The 20,359-nt window shown below is 42.5% G+C and overlaps 1 protein-coding gene across 3 annotated transcripts in view; it reads left to right on the top strand.

The window, feature by feature from the left end:
* Positions 1-18,308, top strand: part of MMP2 (matrix metallopeptidase 2) — an 80,487-nt gene extending 62,179 nt beyond the window's left edge. For all 3 annotated transcript variants that reach the window (XM_018569586.1, XM_018569585.1, XM_018569584.1), the window contains 3 exons: positions 1,281-1,440; positions 15,428-15,537; positions 17,662-18,308. In XM_018569586.1, coding sequence (XP_018425088.1) covers positions 1,281-1,440; positions 15,428-15,537; positions 17,662-17,765 — 374 coding nt within the window. In that variant the 3' untranslated portion in view covers positions 17,766-18,308. The remainder of the gene's footprint in view (positions 1-1,280; positions 1,441-15,427; positions 15,538-17,661) is intronic.
* Positions 18,309-20,359: the final 2,051 nt, after the last annotated feature.

Here is a 20,359-nt window from a genome sequence, read left to right on the forward strand (position 1 = left end):
CTCCCCCGCCCTGCCATCTGGTTGCCATTCTCAATTGATGAGGAGGGGTTGGCGGCGCGGGGGGGGGCGTATTGTGGAACCCGGCCTTGGGGCGGCAGGGAGAGTAAATTTGGCCCTGGACATCTGTAACCCTTTTGAGACTCACTCAATGTACATTCCTTAGCACAAAGGTTTCATTTTGTTTGTTTTTATTTAGGAACATATTGGTATGTTTTGCTCCCAAAGATTTTTTATGTAATTCAGGGTAAGTTTATTTCCATTCCATAGCTCACTGAGTTGTTTTGCTAGGTAAGCAGTGTTGGAGATAGCAGACTGTCATAATTGCCTCTCCTTAGTAAGTTGTTTGCATATCCACATCAAAAAGCATGTCCCTGCCACTTTCATCAACTTTGGTTCATTCTCTCTGCAACATAATTTTGTTCTGGATTGTTTGTAACAGTAGTCTGGAACAAAATGCCATGCTTCCTCAGAATCAGGGATAAGGGATCAGCCTATCCACAAATTGACGAACTAGTGAACAAATCTGCCCGCCCAAACCCCAGAGTGATGCATGTTCACATACAAATATTTGGTCAATGATGTCACGCAACATTCCCAGCAAGTTTGTTGACTGGGGGGCCCTTTTTCTAACATGGATGTAGGGATGAGGCCCTTGTCCCCTCAACATAATTGGGGACAAGGTGTCTAGCACTGGAGGCTAGTGCGGTACATAGAGGTGCCTTGGCGAGGCAGTGCGGCGTTCGCATATTCGGCAGAAGACGTGTATCTAAAACCTCTGTTTTTAACCTTAGCGGTAAGACAAGTTTTTTGCATGCTGGCTGGTGAGTGTCCTGGGAAACATTTTGCTGTTGTATTGTTGGAAGCACCTTGCCATGTGCACCTTGCTTTAAACCTGGTGATAAGTTGATGAGTGCGTTTGCCATTTGTTTTGCTAGATTTTTAAAACTGCCTCATCAATAGTTTCCCGAGACAGAAGCCAAATGGCATTGTTGGGGGTCTCCTATAAATGTGAGATTATTGACCAATCCAGCACCTGCCATGTTATTTAGAACAAAATTGGATGGTGGTCAATTTGCTACTAAGGACTGCTGTGCTCTACACATTTATATTTAAATATGGGCCATAGTTCATAATTTCTGAAGCTAAAGAAGGAATACACTAAAGAAGGAATACATTGTCATTGTCAACAAAACATCTTGCTGATTTATGGTGATGCAATTTTAGATGTGATTTCCAAATCCATGCATTTTCTATTCTTTTTTTTTTTATTTGTTTAACAGGTGATGAATATTGGATTTACTCCTCAAGCGCTGTAGAAAGAGGATACCCAAAGAAGTTGACAAACCTTGGATTGCCGTCAGATCTTAAACGTGTGGATGGTGCATTTAACTGGGGCAGAAACAAGAAAACATACATTTTTGCCGGTGACAAGTTTTGGAGGTAAGACCAGTTACATCAAATAATAATGCTGATTACAAGCATAAACACAATTTAGCCTGTGTAAAGAAAGTGCTTTGCATAGTCTAAAGGGGATTTTGTTTAATTAAAAAAGGCAAATTGGACTACTGGAGTTGGAGAAACAGTAAGGAGTGTAAGTGAAGACATGCACTTCTTAAGACAAGTCAAAGGCTTGAACTTAACTTACCCGGGAACTTGCTGCAAATGACCCTGCAATGCCAGAATTTCAACCCAGGTCATTATCAAATTAAGGCAATGCTCCAGGATAGCTAGAGACTCACATTCACTTCACTCTGCACTCATTGGCTGTCTGGAGAGGAGCAAGAAGGGCTGGGTGCATCAGCTAGCTCCCGCCATAAACCTGTGTAGGAACAGTGGACCTGGCAGCTTTGACTTGAGAGATGGGACTCGGCTCTGAGTGAACATCAGGATCATCAGAATGGTACAAAATGTATAATATGTACATAGATATGGGTGCATGATACCAGCTGTCCCAGAGCCTGTTTTGTGCAATATTCTGCCAAGTTTTCTGATAAGTGCTCTCAGCCCCTAAGGGTAGTTATTTGTGTAATACTCTGCAGTTCCCCGATCATCAAAGATATCAGCCCCTATAGAAATTATGCAAACAACACACTATAGCAGGGCTGTAGGAAGGGTGAGGTGAGTGAGGCACTCACCTCGGGCACAGCTGTGAGGGGGCACAGCCAGGGCCGGACCTGTACTTGGTGTTCCTGGTGCCCACTGGGGGTAAGAGATAGGCGGGTGCTTTTGAATTTGGAAGCAGTCCTGATCACCTCACATTAGCATCTCACTCACGTGCAGCTCTGCCGCTTATTGGCTGGTTCCATCGTGTGAGATCACACTGATCACCTCAGATTACCATAAGGCGACCAGCGGACACACATGCAGCATATTGCCTGGTTCCCAGGATGGGTTGAGTTGAGGGCGGCTGCAGTGTGGATTGCCTCACTTATTTCCCAGCTGGCAATTGGCTGTCAGCTAATGCTGCTTAAAGCCAGCTGAAAACTCCATGCACCAATCAATGAAGCATCACACCTTTGACCCTAAAATTACCACTCCCTCTATACCTTGCACGCGGAGCTAAAAAGACAAGGAAGATGAAGGAAACCTGGGAATGAACTAAATATGTAATTGGTAGAATTTTCTGCCATAACCTGCTCTATCTCCTCATGAAGTAAGCAATTGGTATTCTGTGTGTGTAATTAGCACTTACATTCAGGGAATTGTATGATGTTTGGCAAAGATATACAAGTACAAATGCACTGATCTGGATCACAAGAGGAACATCAATGCTAAAGCACTGGGAGTATTTTCTTCCATAACCTGCTCTATCCCCATCACCCCTTAGAAAAATAAATACCTTTTACTTCTCTTTGCTCTGTCCCCATCTTCATATGATCTCTGCTCTGTCCCCATCACCCCCTTAAAAAGCTCCTTTTCTCCCCTTCTCTGTCCCTTTAACCTCATGTCCCCATGCTCTGTCCTCATTACCCCCTTAAAATCTGTTCCTGTCTCGGGCGCAAACGGAGCTAGCTATGGCTTTGCACTACATAGTTCTGAGCAGTGATACAAGCCCCACATAGTCATTTGTGTGTGATACTTTGTGGAGACCCCTGAGCAGTGATATTAGTCCCCCAAGTTAGTCTTGTGCAATTTATCCACACACACCCACCATTTGATGTGCCATAATTAGTCCACTCACTCAACCGCTACTCTGCCCTCAAATTCAAAGGTTTACAATTTTCAAATCCTAGATACTACAGAACTTTCTGCAACAAATATTCTCCTGATAGTTTAGTACTCAATTCGGACTCCCAACTACTTAGGTGGGTGTTGTAATCCCCATATTATTATATGTTTATAACAGAGTACAAATAGGCCAAATCAGCTTTTCTGAACTGGACTAAAAAATGTCTATAATTTTTTTACATACTCATTCCCCTATTCTTTATTTGGAAATATATCATATCTGTAGGATTTGCAGAGGTTATCAAAATTAAGTATTTGGTTTTAATTCACAGTGCAATGCATTTGCAGCAAATCTGGGGGGGGGGGGGGTGTTTATGCACAAATTCACTGGACCAAGTTTTAAAGGACCCATAATGCCCTGCCCTTTCAACTGTGGTTAGCAGGATTGTAAAGTCCCATAATGGGGGCTCTGCTATGTGCCAGCCCCCTCACCACTAACAAAGCCTTCCTCCTCCTCTTCTGGTAATCTTGCCATAGCCCTGCAACCTGGCTATGAGGAGCCAGTGGAAATATTTGATCACACGATAACTAGCTACTACAAAAGGATTATCTGGACTGTGCGCAAGCATTTCTCCTTTCAGATAATGAGGATGATAGTGCCATGACCATAGTAGAAAAATAAGATTTAGCCACAAAGCAATCAGAGAACATCAGGCAGGGAGCAGCAATAGGCAGTAATGTTTCAGCACCTGGAGCGTTTGGCAAAGTGGCCTTCACTGATAAGGAAGGGGTCGCAGATCACTTTGGGTGCCACAGAGTAGGGAATAGGAAACTTCTGAGAGAGAAGCAGAACAGCAAAGCGAGAGGATTTTGTCCAGGGGCAACTTACAGAGGACTGAAGGGAGCTGCCATCTCAAATTATCTGCTGGAGATAGCACAGTTGTGGCTTGCAGCCTCAGCATGCATTATATCAGCCATGGTTGAAGTACCAGCCATTTGGAAAATACAAGCTCAGTGGGAGATCATTGGAAGCAGCACTTCAATGAGACAGGTTGGCAGAAAAAGGCCTGCACACCTTCTCTTTGTTCTTCATTTACTGCATTCACCTCCCACAACATTCTCCTGCTGTATCTGCCACAGCATCTGCAGCCTCTGGTGACAGAGAGAGAAGTCTCCCTGGGTTGCGAAGGCTTAGACTATGGCACATCAAGTTGGAAAGAGGGTCATGGGGCTACACTAAGAAGGACCATGAGAAATCTTGAACCTCTACAGGACTCTCCTTCACCCACCCTCCCTATCTCCAGCAGCATCCTTCCCAAAGCAGGTGTTTCTTCCACAGCTGCTAGAGCAGAAGTAAAAAAATTTCACCAATTCTTAGTTTGTCAAAACTGGTGGCTTTGTAGCTTCTCCTATTCCAGCTCATGATATCAACACCCTTGTGCATGTTTATGGGCCGTGCTACATCACACTGCAGCTACCCAAGTGCAATTATTTTGCCCAGAAGGCAATCTCTGCCCTCCACCAGTATGTTGAACGTATTGTGTCCGTGACCCTGGACCATGCCGACAGTGGCAGTGTACCAATGAACAGGGACACATGGTATAGTAAGCATGGACATGGACGCTACATATCCTGCATGACACACTGGATGGATCTTCTGGTGACTGGGAAGGATGCAGGATGGAGCACACTGCTGGAGCTGGTGGTGCCTCCACGTGTCTTATCAGATGGTGACAGCACAGTAACCTGTACCATCTCCTCCTCACTGGCCTCATCCTTTGACTCTTTAGAACCAGCAGTTTCCCCCATGTGCTCCAGAGCATATGCATATGCAATATCCTAGCCTAAAAACTGCTCTGCTGCGTTGCAGCTCATTGGCCTGGGGAATAGAAGCCATACTAGGCCAGAGCTGCTGCCAGCTCTGCTGGTCCAGGCCAATAATCGGACCACATGGCATCTTTAGCCATGTGTGAATACTACATTAACCTGCTGACCACCTTTTGCTTGGGAAAAATCACTCATGCTGCATCAGTAGCAGCACACCTTCAATAAGCCTCTGCAATTATGGTACAAGGACAGGCTCTTGGGAATTGGGGCACCTTTTAAAGAGGCAATCAAAATGGTTGAGAGGGTGGGGATTAGTGATACAATCCCACTCATGCTCCTACTGGAGCTACACTGTGTGACCTGAAACACTGGGCACTGGAGGCACAGCAGCAGGAGAAAGAGAAGAACTTGCTGCTGTCTCAGGGGCCAGCAGGAACCCTTGCCTACTGCCTCCATCTCTGTGACGGAGCCGTAGGCCAAGGAGCAAATCAAGGAGGTGATGAGGAGAAGGAAGTGGGGCAGGTTCAAGGGAGCTTCACCTCTCACAAGTTCTGAGTTTCCACAAAGTTAGATATACACTTAGTTATTTACTGCTTTATGTGTTAGTGGAAACCTCTAGACTTTTAGTAGTCCATTTTTGTTTTCAAGAAACCAAGGTATACTAATAAACTTTTTGTGGGGACACAACTCTGTTAGTTTCTTTTTAACGAGGATTTGTAATTTATCCTGTAGGATTTTTTTATGATGGGTCCTGTCAGAGATACCGGCACAGGTGACCCCACACCTGCGCAGGTACCCACACAGGCAGACCAAACACTTATGACCACACCGGACAGGGCAGAATGTATTATATACAGTTTAATAAACAGCAAAACTAAACAACACCCAAAAGCAAACCTAAATAAGTAGCATCAACAAGACTACAAGCAGGTAATGGCAACAGGAGGACAAGCAGGTAATGGCAACAGGAGGAAAGGCAGGTAATGGCAACAAGAGGTATCTAGGACTGCAAATGGATAACCGGGCTCGGGACACAAACAGGGTACAGGACTGGTAACAGGACTCTGGACGGAAAGCAGGGTTCACCAGAACTGGGAACTCAGGGTTCAAGTTTCAGGGAACAGGAAACGATACTGAGCCATCATCCTGACTGCAGGGAGGGTTTAAATATCCTCCTAGGAAGCACCAGGTGATGGCTAAGTACTGGCAGCTGGGAAACCCACACAGGTGAGCACTGGAGCTGCAGGTCTCAGCTCCTGCGCCACCTAGAGGCGCTCTGGATCCTAACAGGTCCACTCCATAGTATTCCATGAAAGAGGCCCTTTGCTCTAATATGTATAAGGATAAAATGGCTAATCTCCTGGTTTCATCCCAAAGGAAGCCCAAAATGCACTACTTTGAGGTGCTGCGTAAATACCTTTTTGCCACATTTGCTGGTATTGGCAGGATCCCCACTGATCACCAACGTACATCCAATCCTCTAATCCCTGATAAGAGGAACAGCTAGCGGCGGTTGCATCAACACTGCTTTTAACCGCATGATTGCTGACTGCCTTCAGGTCCAGGGCTGAAGCGGACATTCTCAGAGGTGCAGACCCGATGGACCATTGGTTGTGCAGGCTGCACCACTGGCTGTAATTGGCACAGCATGTGCTGGAGCCTCTGGTTTGCCTTGCAGTCAGTGTGCTGTCTGAAAGGGCCTTCAGCCCTTTAGGAGGTTTTGTTACAGAGAGCTGTCTGTCCCATGTAAACAGACTCCACACTCCACACATTAAAAATCAACCACTCATGGATTATCAATGACTACAAACCTCCAGCTGCTGATGCTACAGACTAGACTCCTGCCAAATTTGCTGGCCTATTCTGGTGTTCAGATATTGTAAAAGGTGCCACACAATTTTTTTCCGCAGCTCACAAAGTTTAAACATTTCTAAATTTTGATTCCAGGTAAATCCTGCTTCATGCTTTTGTCTAGAGTTTTTCTATTCAGTTCAGCCTATTCCAGTTGAAAAATATTTTAATGTTTGTTGTAAAGAGAGTCCAGAATTGTGCCTCAAAAGGTGCCACACAATGTTTCCGCAGCTTGTCTTCAGCTGCAAAATTTCAAATACTTGCTTCAGGGTAAAGCCTGTGGTAAAGTAAAGCTACTTACATTCTGTCTATCCACTGTACAAAATGTGTGGCTATTGTCTTTAATATAATACACTCTAATTTTTTTCAAGATAAAACCTGCCTCTTCTGTCATTCTTAAATTATGGTCTAACCAAACTGCTGTACTATCCGGCCACTGTACAATATTTGTGACTATTGTCTTTCAGCTAATACTCTCTCATTTTTCCTGCAAGATAAATATAGGTAAACCGTATGTAAACATGGCAGGGAAACAGCAGTATAATTCGAGAGGCTAGTATACAATAAACCGTATTCAAAACATTATAAAAAGTGCAAGTGGGGCTTTTAAACAATGTTTTGGCAACCCTGAATGAAGATAGCATTAACATATTTCAAAAGGTAGATAATAAAAAGTACTCATTTATAAAACTATGGGGAAAATGGCTAAGGAATATACTGAGTTTGGCCACTAGATGGAGGCATCAGATATGTAGAGATACAGTGAGGATAATCACAGGCTGACAGTTGAAAATATACAATGTAATACATTTGTGTCTACATATGGGAAATTATTCATACAGTTTAAACACAGAGGATTACATAGCAAGAACACAGGAAAATCCTGATATTGGATTAAAGGGACATCAAAGTCTCTAAAGTCTATTTTTTTTTTTACAAAAAAGCAGTAATAGATATATGCAAAAACAATTTTTAAAAAAGTACCAAATAGGTAAAAACATACCTCTATATCCGCCACTCGCTCCTGGCTGTAAAATCCAGCTTCTCGAGCAGCCGTGCAGGAGGATGTATGCAGGCACATGTGCAGTGGAGATCACGGATGGGCAGAGGAAGAGAGCTAAGTGAATGCACGCAGCCGTGACTGTGCATGCCGGACAGACTCAGTGGGACAGGAAGATACAGCAGTCTGCACTGGATCAGAAACCGGCACCAGCGATGGAGGAACTGTTTAAAACGACTGGGAGAAAGATGATGTTCGGATCAAGAGGCATCACTTAGTCAGTCCTTAAACCAGCATGGGGGTGGGGGGGATTTTTTACTTTGTCACTTTAAAGAAGAGCTGAAGCCAACATTTATTTTAGTTTTGTATAGAGTAAGGGAGGGTTATGAACACTGTAATTTTTTTTTCCATCTGTGTCCCATTGGGGAAATTTCTAACTTCCTTCCCATCTATTCTATACTAAAGATAACCCAAAATTGGAGATTTTCTTTCACTTTTAGTTACAAAAATCACCAGGGCCAATAGGGAAGGTGCATCACACTAATGGGGACAGCAATTAAAACCTGACAGGTGTCTTATCGCTCTCGACCCTATCTAAAACTTAATAAAGTTTTGGCTTCAGTTGCACTTTAATAATAAGAGCAAGAGGATAATAGAAAATATAAAAAGACCATATATAAAAATATACAGTATATAATAAATAAATAAAAATTAAAAATATACATATAATATTTTTGTAGATGGCAAATATGAAAAAGGCAATATAAAATTAATAATGAGGCTGCTACTGTTGTGGCTGCTACCTCCACCAGTCAATTTATGCCTATTACTGTTTAATGAAAAAGCAGGTTTCGCAGCCAAAACTACCCAAAAAGTGTTTTTTTCTTGTTAAAATATATCAGATTAGGGTGCTGCTGCTGTATTTAAGGCAAGCTAAATGTTTATTATCAAGGTTAAAAATTTTACCAAATATTTTTTGGGGTACTACCCTACTGTCAGAACTAAACTAATTATTTGTTTTAAAGTACCTGTGGAAATTTTTATTTTTTATTTTTTTCTGGCAAAGCCCACGTTAAGGACCCTAGATAATGTTTGTTCTAGTTCAGTCCACTGTTTATTAAAATCCCTAAATATATTTGTTATTAAGTTCCACAAAAAAATTCTGAACATCACAGAATATTAAAAAAATATAGATCAGGAAGAAAAGGCTGTCCTTTTGTTTGGGCTATACTTTAATACATTATAACTAACTACTGTATAACATTTGACTCGAGAAAAAAAAACACATCAACACTTTTTTCGCTTTTTTATTTTCTTAACAAACAACATTGTTTTTTTGTGAAGAAAATGTATATCTATACAATAATTTCATGACCATTTGATAAGAAATGTGTGGATATTGTCTGCATAAGCAAAGATCTTATAGGATAAACTTTCTATAGTATATCTATGCCACTAATAGTTGAAATTATTATTATTTGCTAACTAAAAGTTTGTATTGATGGAACAAAAATAAGTGATGGATTTGCTTAGTATAATTTCTTATTATAATACAGTCTGTGAAATAAGGGGGGAATTCTATAGGGGTGGGTATGCATCCCCACTATTTTATGAATTATTCTTTAAAAACTCAATTGCTCCAGTACAAGCTGCAAATTTGTCAATTCTATCCAGTTGAAGGCTATTTCAATGTCTAATGATAAGAACAAAGACTTACAGTACTATTCACTAAAGGGTGAAGAATTTGGAGAAGGCAGGAGACGTGAACAATCTAGGACAATATAGCTGAATTGAAGAATTTTTTCAAATCAGCTATGTTGTCCTAGTTTGTTCACTTCTCTTGCCTTCTCCAAACTCTTCACCCTTTTGTGAAGAACCCTGTTAGTTGACCTTGTTTTAGTTCAAGTGAATTAGAGTTAGAGCTTTGACAGTATTATCTTTTGTTTCTGGAATATTAACAAGCCCAGTTTGCTCAGGTGCAGTTAATGTCTGAGGGATATTCTTTATCTTTTCAGCAATCATTTAAAAAAATATTTTAATATCATTATTAAATAAACAAATTGGTCTGACACTACACACAATGCATGGCCTTACCCTCTTTGTGTGAATGTAACTATGAGTAAAATAGTAGTTATCAGTAAGTGTGGGGGATATTAGTCTGAGTGTCTAAAGTGTTATACTTTGAGAGCAGGTCATCTTAGTCCGTACTGGTCATCTTTGTCCATACTGGTCATTAGAATTGGATATTTAGAAAATTCAGACAATAGTTGTTTAAAAAAATTCAGATTCATTCGAATTCGGATACATTCAAAATTTTGGATACATTCAAATTCAGAACTTCGAATGTAATTGAAATTTGGATAAATTAGAATTCAGAAGCATCTGAATGTCCAAATTTTGAATGACCTTTTAATGACCTTTATTTCATGACAGTCAAACAGGGATTTGGTGCATGGTGATATAAGATTGCAACTTATTGATACAGAAGAGAAAGACGGGATTAATAAAAAATTTGTCTGTGATAATTGCATCATTAGTAACAACCAGCATAGATTTATGAAGGACAGTTCTCGTCAAACCAACCTATTAAAATGTTATGAGGAAGTGAGTAGTAATTGAGATAGCGGAAGACCAGTTGACATAGCTTACGTGGACTTTGCTAAAGCATTTGATATGGTATCCCACAAGCATTTAATTTACAAATTAAGGTCTATTGGCATAAAATAATTTGTATGTATATGGGTAGAAACGTGGTTACAAGAACAGATCCAGAGGGAAATGATAAACAGCTCATTTGATAAATGGTCCAGAGTGGAAAGTGGATGCCTCAGGGTATGGGCCTGGGACCACTTCTGTTTATCTTATTCATAAATGATATATAGGTTGGAATAACTAGCTCAATCTCAGTTATTGCTGATAATACCAAGTTATGTAGTACAATAACTTCAGAACAAGACAGAAATTTACTGCAGCAAGACCTAGACCAGTGGTTCTCAACCTTTCTAGGGTCAGGACCCCTTGGTAACATTTGCGAAGTTGTGGTGACCCCTAACTGAGCACTGGACTCTAGACTCAGCAAGGCACTGGACTCAGCAAGGCACTAGACTCGGCACTAAAAACAGAAGCACACTCACAACAGAGAGAATTCAAGCCCTCACCAGCCCCTGCTACCTGCTTGCCCGCTCTGCCTCCTCAGTAGGTGCAGCCATGCAGCCTTCTCATTCTCTGCACTGGTAAGCCACAGCCTCCTGGAGAGCCCGCACTGTATGGGAGGTGGGAGAACAGCAGTGGCTGTGAATAGAAAAGTTCTGCTGTACACAACCCCTGGCCAAGGCTGCTGCAGCGACATCTGGTGGCCAGAGAGTGATTGACACTGCTCCTCTAGGAGGCTGAAGAGCTTCTCACCTAGCGTAGCAGAAGGCACATGTCTGGGGCGCTAGACCCCTGTGCCCAAGTACAGTTCCCTTTGCCCAGGGTAATATTCCTCAGTGCCTAGGAAGGCCAGTCCCCTGTGCCCAGGGTTTCAGTCCCCTATATCCAGGGTGCCAGTCCTGTGCCTGTTGCCAATATATGGGGTGCCAGTCCTGTGCCTGCGGTGTAATTTCCCTATATCTGGGGTGCCAGCACCTTGTACCCAGGGTGCCAGTCTCCAGTGCCTGGGGTTTCCATTCCTTGTGCTTGGGGGTAACAGTCCCCTGTGTCTAGGTTTCCAGTCCTCAGTGCCTGGGATTTCAGTCCCCTGTATCCAGGGTGCCAGTCCTGTGAATGGGGTCGGCCCCCTGTGTCAAGCATAGCATAATCAATAAATAAACAAAAGTTTTAAATATCTTTGATTAAAACATGTCTTACAAGAATAGCAAGTCTCAATTTTAAAAACTGTTAACAATGTTGTGACATACTGGGGTCGATTTACTGAAAGCGAATATTTATGGATGTTGTGAATATTCAATTTTCAAAGAATACCCAATCATGTGCAAAAACAGTTTTTTTTGCTTGCACATCATTAGATGATAGAAGTCAGCCGAGTTCCATTCACTCAAAAAAATACAATACACCAACCAGCGACCGCCCATAAGCCAGAACCCTTCACTGCGGATCCAGTGGAGACTGCCTTTTTCCAGTGAGGGAGTCCAGAAGGCTATATAGAAAAATAAAAACAACCGGGTGCGTTTCCTGGTGCAGGTAAAACCTTTTTATTCAATAAAAGAGTAAACAAAAATATACTCGCAAAATAGGCAGTATATAAAAACATCAAAATGGACTAATAGTCCTTGATTATATAGTTGCTGTGGATGTGACAGCTGGAGAGATCAAGGAGACACTCAGGCACGCTTTCAGGGACACACCCCTTTCCTCAGGTCTTAGCTAAGGGAGGATCCAGTGACAGATGGGACAGCAAATTCAGTATGGCAAGTGGAGAATCTGTAAATATGTGTAATATTTACCTATCCTTCACTTTTCCGAATGAACGCTGGTGTGATCCCACCAGTGTTCAATCATCCATAACTAATGAGATAGTAAACATTTACTATCTCCTTGGCTGTAAATGGATAGGAAGCACCCAGTACGGGACACTTCCTATTAAGTGAGTGATGGGTCTGCAAAGGAAAAGAGCGAGGATCTCAATCTCTTTTTCTATCTCAAAAGGTCCCCTGACAGTAATTTTAAAAATAAAAAAATAAATAGAATGTCCCCTCCACACACAACATAAACATGCACCAGTGGGCATGCATTTTGGTGTGCAGCTAAAGGTTAATAGGGGAGAGCAGGGAGTGGCATCGAAAGGGTTAAGTGTACATGGCACTGGTGGAAGATCTTTCATGATAAAAATTATATATGTTGTACAAATAGAAGAATAACAAAGTATTTGGTTTATGTATGTTTGAACCTTTTCCAGTATAATCAAACAGATGAGATTCTAAAAATCCAGGCAACCCCCCACTGAACAGCATAAATCCTAATTCATAGGCTATTTTCGAGAGTCTTTTGCTGATCCATGGGGTGATTTTTATACTTCCTCCTAATAATAAAGAGGGATGCTGTTTCCCAGCTTTACTAGGATTTACAAATACTGGTAAATACAGAGGTTGTGGAGCTAAGATTTTGATATGTAATGGGTGAAATTGACAGCTTTTCCCACATATTCAGCAAAAATCCTGATTTATCAGTGAAATGTTCCGTTGTAGAAGTACATTAATAGGAAAGGCTAAATTATGGTGGTTTTAAAAGTAACCCTGTCTCAACAGGGTTACAATGCCTGTAAAAGAAAAGGGAACATACTAACTTTACCAGTGACCGATGTGTTGACCACTGTGATACTGCTCCCCGGCTAGTGCAGGGATATCTCACTTCTGGGTGTGTAGACTAGCTAAACCCTGCCACATGCTGTGGTTCCTCTCACTGGCTCGTATGTCACTACAGGACCTACAAGTAGGCAGGTGGTGGGGGTAGCAAGTAAATCAACCTAAACGTTTGACTATTTGCAGTGGCCAGGGAACAGCATTACAGCGAAGTTTCAACACACAGGATGCTGGAAAGGTACGCTCCTTTTACATGCATTGGTTTTTTAAGGGTGCAGTGAGCTTTAAATGGCCCCTGAGGGTTATAGAATCTTCATTTTAATTATTCTAGACCTGTTCTGCTAAAATAAGCCCTACACTACCATCATTATTTTACATTTTGTCCACAAAGAAAAAACAAACAATAAAAAAAGTAAAATAGAAAAAGTAAAGCAAGAACATAATTAATGGTAAAATACCCCAAGAAAAGCAAAAGGATAAAATATAAAGATTAAATAAACTAAAAACTTATTTTTAAAGCAAATCAAGCAGCAAAATGCTACTTTTCTGTAAAAAAATTGCCAATTGGTATTTTGACTAAATCACTCAGCTCATCCTTACAAAATATTCTCTTGATCTACTAAAACACCACTCCCAAAACATTGCATCCATAGTTACACCAGCAATACGGGACCTGCTGCTGCCAGGGGTATCCAACAGGCATCCACTTTCAGAGCACCATCATCGCCATTGCCTTGACGGTTGAGTACATGCTATATGTCAATTACAGGTCCATTCAACTTTTCCAAAAAACAGAAGGGTTTTAGGAAGTATAACACTTTAGCAACAGTGTTAGGAAGCATTGATCCATTTTGCATTGGAGCACTTAGTTATACCCTCCACACTTTATTCCTGGACACACTGTCCATTGTCATATTCTTCACATTCTTCATATGTTTTTTTGATGATAGTGTCCTAGACGAGGCTGCAGGCTGTTTCCCTTTAAATATTTTAGCCCTGACAGAGCAGAGTTTACGTAATTCACTAAAAAATTGCATCACCACTAAATCATACACTGAAAAAAACCCTAAAAAAGTATACATAAAGAAGATTACAAAATATGAGTGTAATGCAGTATGCAGTGATACTTTTTTATTGTACTAACCTAATACAAGCTTTCAAGAGTTTTTACTTTATTACTTCAGAACAGAGAAAGAGAGGGAAACTCTCAAAAGCTTTTCTTTATAGTTTCAAGTAATTTCAGCAAACACCAGGGCTGTGTAAATAATCCCCTATGTTATACAGCAATGCAGAATATCACCAGCTACAGAAGACTACAAATTTCAGCAATAATTATTCAGCAATGCAGAATACCACCAGCTGTAGAGCACTACAAATCTTAGCAATACATCATATAGAAATGCAGAATCGCACCAGCTGTAGAGCACTACAAATCTCAGCAATACATTATACAGCAATGCGGAATAATACCATCAGCTATAGAGGACTACAAATCATAGACCATTGCAGAATAATAGTATATGAATTTGCTACATACTCTGTGCTGCCACTCTACTTAGGGGTTCTGGCCTGATGTCTTGGGCAGAGGGTGTCAAGAGGGGTGCAGAGGGTCTGAAGAGGGGTGGGGAGGGTCTTAGTAAGGGGAGAAGTGCGGGTGGCAGAAGTGCTGTAGGCAGGCATCGCATGGTCCCCAGCAAGCACCGGACCCAAGACACCCGAGTCAATTTGAAAAATGTAGGTGCCGGTATCGGTTTTTAGTATTGGGACAGAGGTCAGTTATAAGGCAGAGTGCATTGGTCAGTTGGTGTAGCGCAGAGTGCATTGGTCAGTAATGTAACGCAGAGTGCAGAGGTCAGTAATGTAACGCAGAGTGCGGAGATCAGTAATGTTACGCAGATAGAAAGGGGGACTTACAGTGCTGATGTGAAAATCATGTGCTCTGTCCTCTTGTCCACTTCTTCTCCGGGTGGTGGCGGGGGGAGAGCTGAGCAGCGATGTTTCCTGCAAGTAAAGCCCCAAACAGTCTTGTTATGCCTTCTCTGGCTCTGCAGGTCTTGCTCTGCTGAAATACACAGGCAACCAATAGCAGCTGTGGTCGGTGGAGGAAGATACAGGTGGCTGCCAACTACTTAGGAGCCCGTACTGTGAAGCGGGCAGGCAGCATGGGCAGCTGAAGAGGAATGTTAGTTATTCTACTAATATCAATATACACTTTAAATATACTTTTTGTCACCGTTCCTTATTCATATGTCTTTTTTTTCTCCTATTCTGATTGTCTCAGATATAATGAAGCAAAAAAGAAAATGGACCCTGGCTTTCCAAAACTAATTGCAGATGCATGGAATGGCGTACATGATAATTTAGATGCTGTGGCAGATGTCCGAGGAAGTGGTAAGAAAGTCCATGTGACATCGTCAGAATCTGACGATGGGCAAACAATGCTTGCAGATAGTGCAGTGGCCCTCTTGAATACAGGGACAATTTAAATCAGATATGGTCCAGACAGGTTCTGGAAACCCCTCATGCTGTCACTTATACCTGCACACTGCTCACATTCCTTATGATGGTCTAGACCAGGGCTCAAAATGTCAGGTCCTGAGCTACTAGCCAGGCCTTAAAAGTTACTCGCCACTAGTTGCCCTGCCTGACCCCACTCCACCCTATCCTTCTTGTGCACAGATGTACCGAGTGTACCTGGGAACAAACGAATCATTCTCTTGCTGGACCAATGCTGGGCATAGCACAAACACACAGGGAACAACGTGCACACAGGGCAAATGCACAGCACAACACACAGGACATTACACATGCGCACAGCACAACACACGGCATATGCACAGCACAGCACAACACACAGGGCATACGCACAGCACAACACACATGGCATACGCACAACACACAGGGCATACGCACAGCACAACGCACAGGGCATACGCACAACACAACACACAGGGCATACGCACAGCATAATACACAGGGCATACACACAGCATAATACACAGGGCATTACACGCAGCATGAAGGTGCCCATACACCTGACCATTATTGTACGATAATCACGGGTGATCCCACAGTCGTACGATAATCTGCAGGTGTATGAGCAGCGTGCAACGCATTTATGGTCGCACGACTTTCATCCTTCGAGCACGCTAGAAAGCAAGCGCACACTAGCAAGCGCACACTGCCCACTCAGCATTGCAATCATCGGCAAGCCCTCCCCTCAGCGGGGGGGGGGGGGGGCTTGCGATGATCGCAAGTACAATGTGCCTGTCCAAGATGGGCAGGTCGTACAAGATTTAAATCACCTTACAACCATCGCACAACGAAAGTCGTGCGATGGTAGTAAGGTGTATGGGCAACTTAACACACAGAGCATTACACATACACACTTGCTCATATTAATCAATACATTCGTGTGTAACCATACACATTCCAAACTGTATAGATCCTGTGGCACAGCAGGAGTTAATCACTGCTCTAACTTCTGCAGAGTTTACTTTGTTTACAGCAGAAAGCTCGGGTTTCAGAGCCACGGCCGGGTTGCCCAGGGAACACTGACGCTTGCTCTCTGGGAAGCTTGCACTGAGCATGTGCAAGCAGCCAGGACATTTCCCCTAGTCAGCTCCTGCACTCTGAGGAGGAGCTGCTCATCCGTTCTGTGGCTGGATGAGCACAACAGCTGCCTCTGTCCGTGACAGTGCCAGACTCAATAGCCAGGGGCGTATCTGCCGCGAGGCAAACAAGGCGTTTGCCTGGAGTGGCAGATTCGCAGAGAGCGGCACCCCGAGTGATACTACTCACGCGGATCACGGATGGGATGACGCGGACCGTCGGCCTGGAGTCTAGACTTTTTTTTCAGATGTTGTTGGGCAGGAAACTCTTCCTTCACTTCATGACTGACTGGCACTGAAGTCAGAGACATAAAGAATGCTTTTCACATTTCCTCATAATGCTATTTTAACTGCAAGTAAAACATGTTTTGCCTAAAATCAAGCTGCAAATTATAAACCAAGATAGTTCAGTGCACAGTAATGAGCAGGGCCGGATTTCCCACAAGGCCAACCAAGGCCCGGCCTGGGGGCAGCAGGGAGTAGAGGGCCAGCAGGGTTGTGGAATTTCTATCTCTCGATGCCTGGGACATGCAGTTCCGGGCGCTGGGCGGGTAGTTGTTTTCTACATTTAGCCCTGCTTTGGGCAAGCAGAGCTAAATGTACAGCGGGGAAGCTGCCGCTTGTTTTGCACAAGTGACCCCCGCGATGACGACGAGATCACTTGTATGCAGCTTGCAGGTCTGCCATTCTCCATGGGAGGGAACTGTGGCGGGTAGAGGGGGCACATTGAGGAACCTGGTCTTGGGGCAGTAGAGAGAGTAAATCCAGCCCTGGTAATGAGTAGGGCTCTGCATTGAAGTTTGTAAAATAATTGCGAAGTATGTAACTGACCAAAATACAATAAGAATTATTATACATTTTACTAAACGCTTTTCCACTATTATTTCCCGCTCTTGTTTTTCAGGCTACAGTTATTTCTTTAAAGATCAATACTATCATGAAATGGAAGATAGAATACTAAAGATTGTTAAAGTTGGCAATATTAAAAGTGATTGGCTGGGTTGCTGAAGGGTACATTTTGACATTTTTCAAATATTAATTTTTGTATGTATTCCCGTCTACATGTGTGATTTTTATTTTTATTTTTTGCTGGTTAAAGGAAATGTTGTGAAGGACCAGTCTGGCACTGGTATAATGACAGTGTGTGTAAACGCACCTCATTTTTGTGTTAGAAATATTTAATGTGTTGTGTGCATTGGGAATGCTTTAATAACTTCAACAGATATAGACAGGCATGGCACTGAGTGTTTTAATACAGTTATGTGAAATATTATTTGGGCTAGATATGCAGTTTTCCACAGGATGATTATTTAATTTCTGTTTCAGAATGGAACAGCATTTTTGAAATGTGCTGTTTTCAATGTGCCATTTACATGATAGTAAATAACCATGATAGAATACAAACAGGAAGGCATATGCTGCTGGTATAAAGTATATTTTAGTGATCTGTCTATACTGACTATTGTAACAAACAATCTATGTATTCAAGACATAAACATGACGGATATGCTTTAAATGTCAAGAGAAAATGTAAGCACAGTTATCAGAATCAGATATTTAAATATACAGAACAATTGTGTCACTCAAGCAATATTTGTAAATTTTCCCTTTTATTTGTTTGGTTGAATAAACCTTATGATTGCAATTAGAAAATGTTATAAGATATACAGTTTAAATACTGTACTATGAAAAAGGTTTTGAGTATCAAAATAAAAAATCTCTTTTATTTATTTTTGCCCGATTTTCTTTTAGGTAGACCACATAAGTCTGGATTAGTGGAGCAAAACCACTAACCAAGGCACCCACTTTTGTTACTAAAAATAAAATGCTGCAATCAATGAATATTAGCAAGAATGCTGCTTGTGCCTACAATATTAGCATTTGGAGGAAAAGAACCTGTGTTCTAAGCAGAAATATAAAATAAGTATTTACTATAAGACAGGGCTCAAAATTTCCACTCACCTGCTCACATTTGGGGAGTGGAAATTTGGGTCTCCAAGTACGGGTCCGTGGGCCAGCTACGGCCCGCAGCCGCGGGAGAAGCTCCGTGTTCTGCATCTGACAAAGATGCAGACCGCAGAGCAGCTCCTGTCAGCTCCGGCTTCCTTCGGCCGGAGCTCTGACAGTTCTGAGCTCCGACCGAAGGAAAGGATGTATGTGAGGAGGAACAATCCCTGGTTATCTGGGGGATGATTAGTGAGGTCTGCTGCAGACCTCACTAATCACCCCCAGATAACCAGGGATCGATCCTACTCACAGCCTCCTCCCTGAAAAGACGTGAACAGGTGAGGGGGCTTGGGGGGTTGAGTGTATTATTTTGTGTGGGGGGGGGAACTTTCATTGTGGGATGGTTGTAAGGTCATTAAAATTTCGTACGATCTGCCCATCTTGGACAGGCAGATCGTACTTGCGATCAAGTCCTCCCTGCTGAGGGGAGAGCTTCCGATGATTGCAGTGCTCAGTGGCCCGTGCGGCATTCGTCTTCCGACCACGCCACCAACCCACCAAAAATCGTACGTTTTTCGGCGGTTTTTCAGCGTGCTTGGAAGACGAAAGTCGTACGACCTTACAGTAGAAGCGGTCGTACGCTGCCCATACACCTGCCGATCGTACGATCACGGGATCACCTGCTATTATCGTACGATAATTGGCAGGTGTATGGGCACCTTTAGTGTATGTGTATATTAGGCCCCATTCACACCTACAGTATATTTCAGGTGTGATTAGGGATTCCTGTGTCAGGAACTTGCGTTTACCTGCAGCAGGAATCCCTAATCTGCCGTTTACAAGCGGCAACTATCATAAGATAAGAATTATCATAAGATTATTTAAGAGGGTGTGTTTAGTGGCGGAGTTAAGGCCCGGGGCAGGGTAAGGGTTAGGTGGGGCAACTGGGGGCTAGTAACTCTTAAGGCCTGGCTAGTAGCTCAGGACTTGAAATTTTTAGCCCTGCTATAAGACACCAATGGGAGCATGACTAGAATACAATCATAGGGAGGAAGCAAAACATAAAATCTACTCTTGTTCTAAATGTTTTCTTTTCACACCTAGGCTCTTGTAGGAAATCTAATATCAATAGAATGTCAATCAGAGAAAGAGAGTTTATGCAAGAAAACTCTGGATGTCATCTTCTTTACTTATGGAGGACTGCACAGGTCATAATAATATCAATACCCTTGTAGTGAGAATACATAAAAGTTCCACCAGTTACTGTATGTCTAGGCATAGCTAGGTATAGATAGTAAACAGATAGATAAACCTACATATGTGCATGCTTCATTCTTGCAGGTATGAAACCTTGAACTGCTAATTCTGGGTTCTAAATATGGCTGTAGCTGGGGAGGAGCTAGCTGTAGGGCCTTTTTCCCCCAGGCCAGGTCAAAAAAATATATGTTGGTTTGTGGCCCTAAGTGCTGATACTTCCCTATTCATACCTCAATCAGAGCATGAACTGCAGTCAGTGACAGCTGCTTGGCGTTATGAAGCTACCTGCTCCCTGTTTAGACCTGCAATCAGAGCACCTTCCATCTTTCATCACTGACTTCCTTTGCAGCTCTGAACTGTCATGTAACTGAATGCAGAACTGTTGTGCTCGTTTGTGA

This window comes from Nanorana parkeri, unplaced genomic scaffold, assembly GCF_000935625.1.
Source record: "Nanorana parkeri isolate BGI_ZX_2015 unplaced genomic scaffold, ASM93562v1 scaffold1362, whole genome shotgun sequence".
In the NCBI taxonomy this organism is placed as follows: domain Eukaryota; kingdom Metazoa; phylum Chordata; class Amphibia; order Anura; family Dicroglossidae; genus Nanorana; species Nanorana parkeri.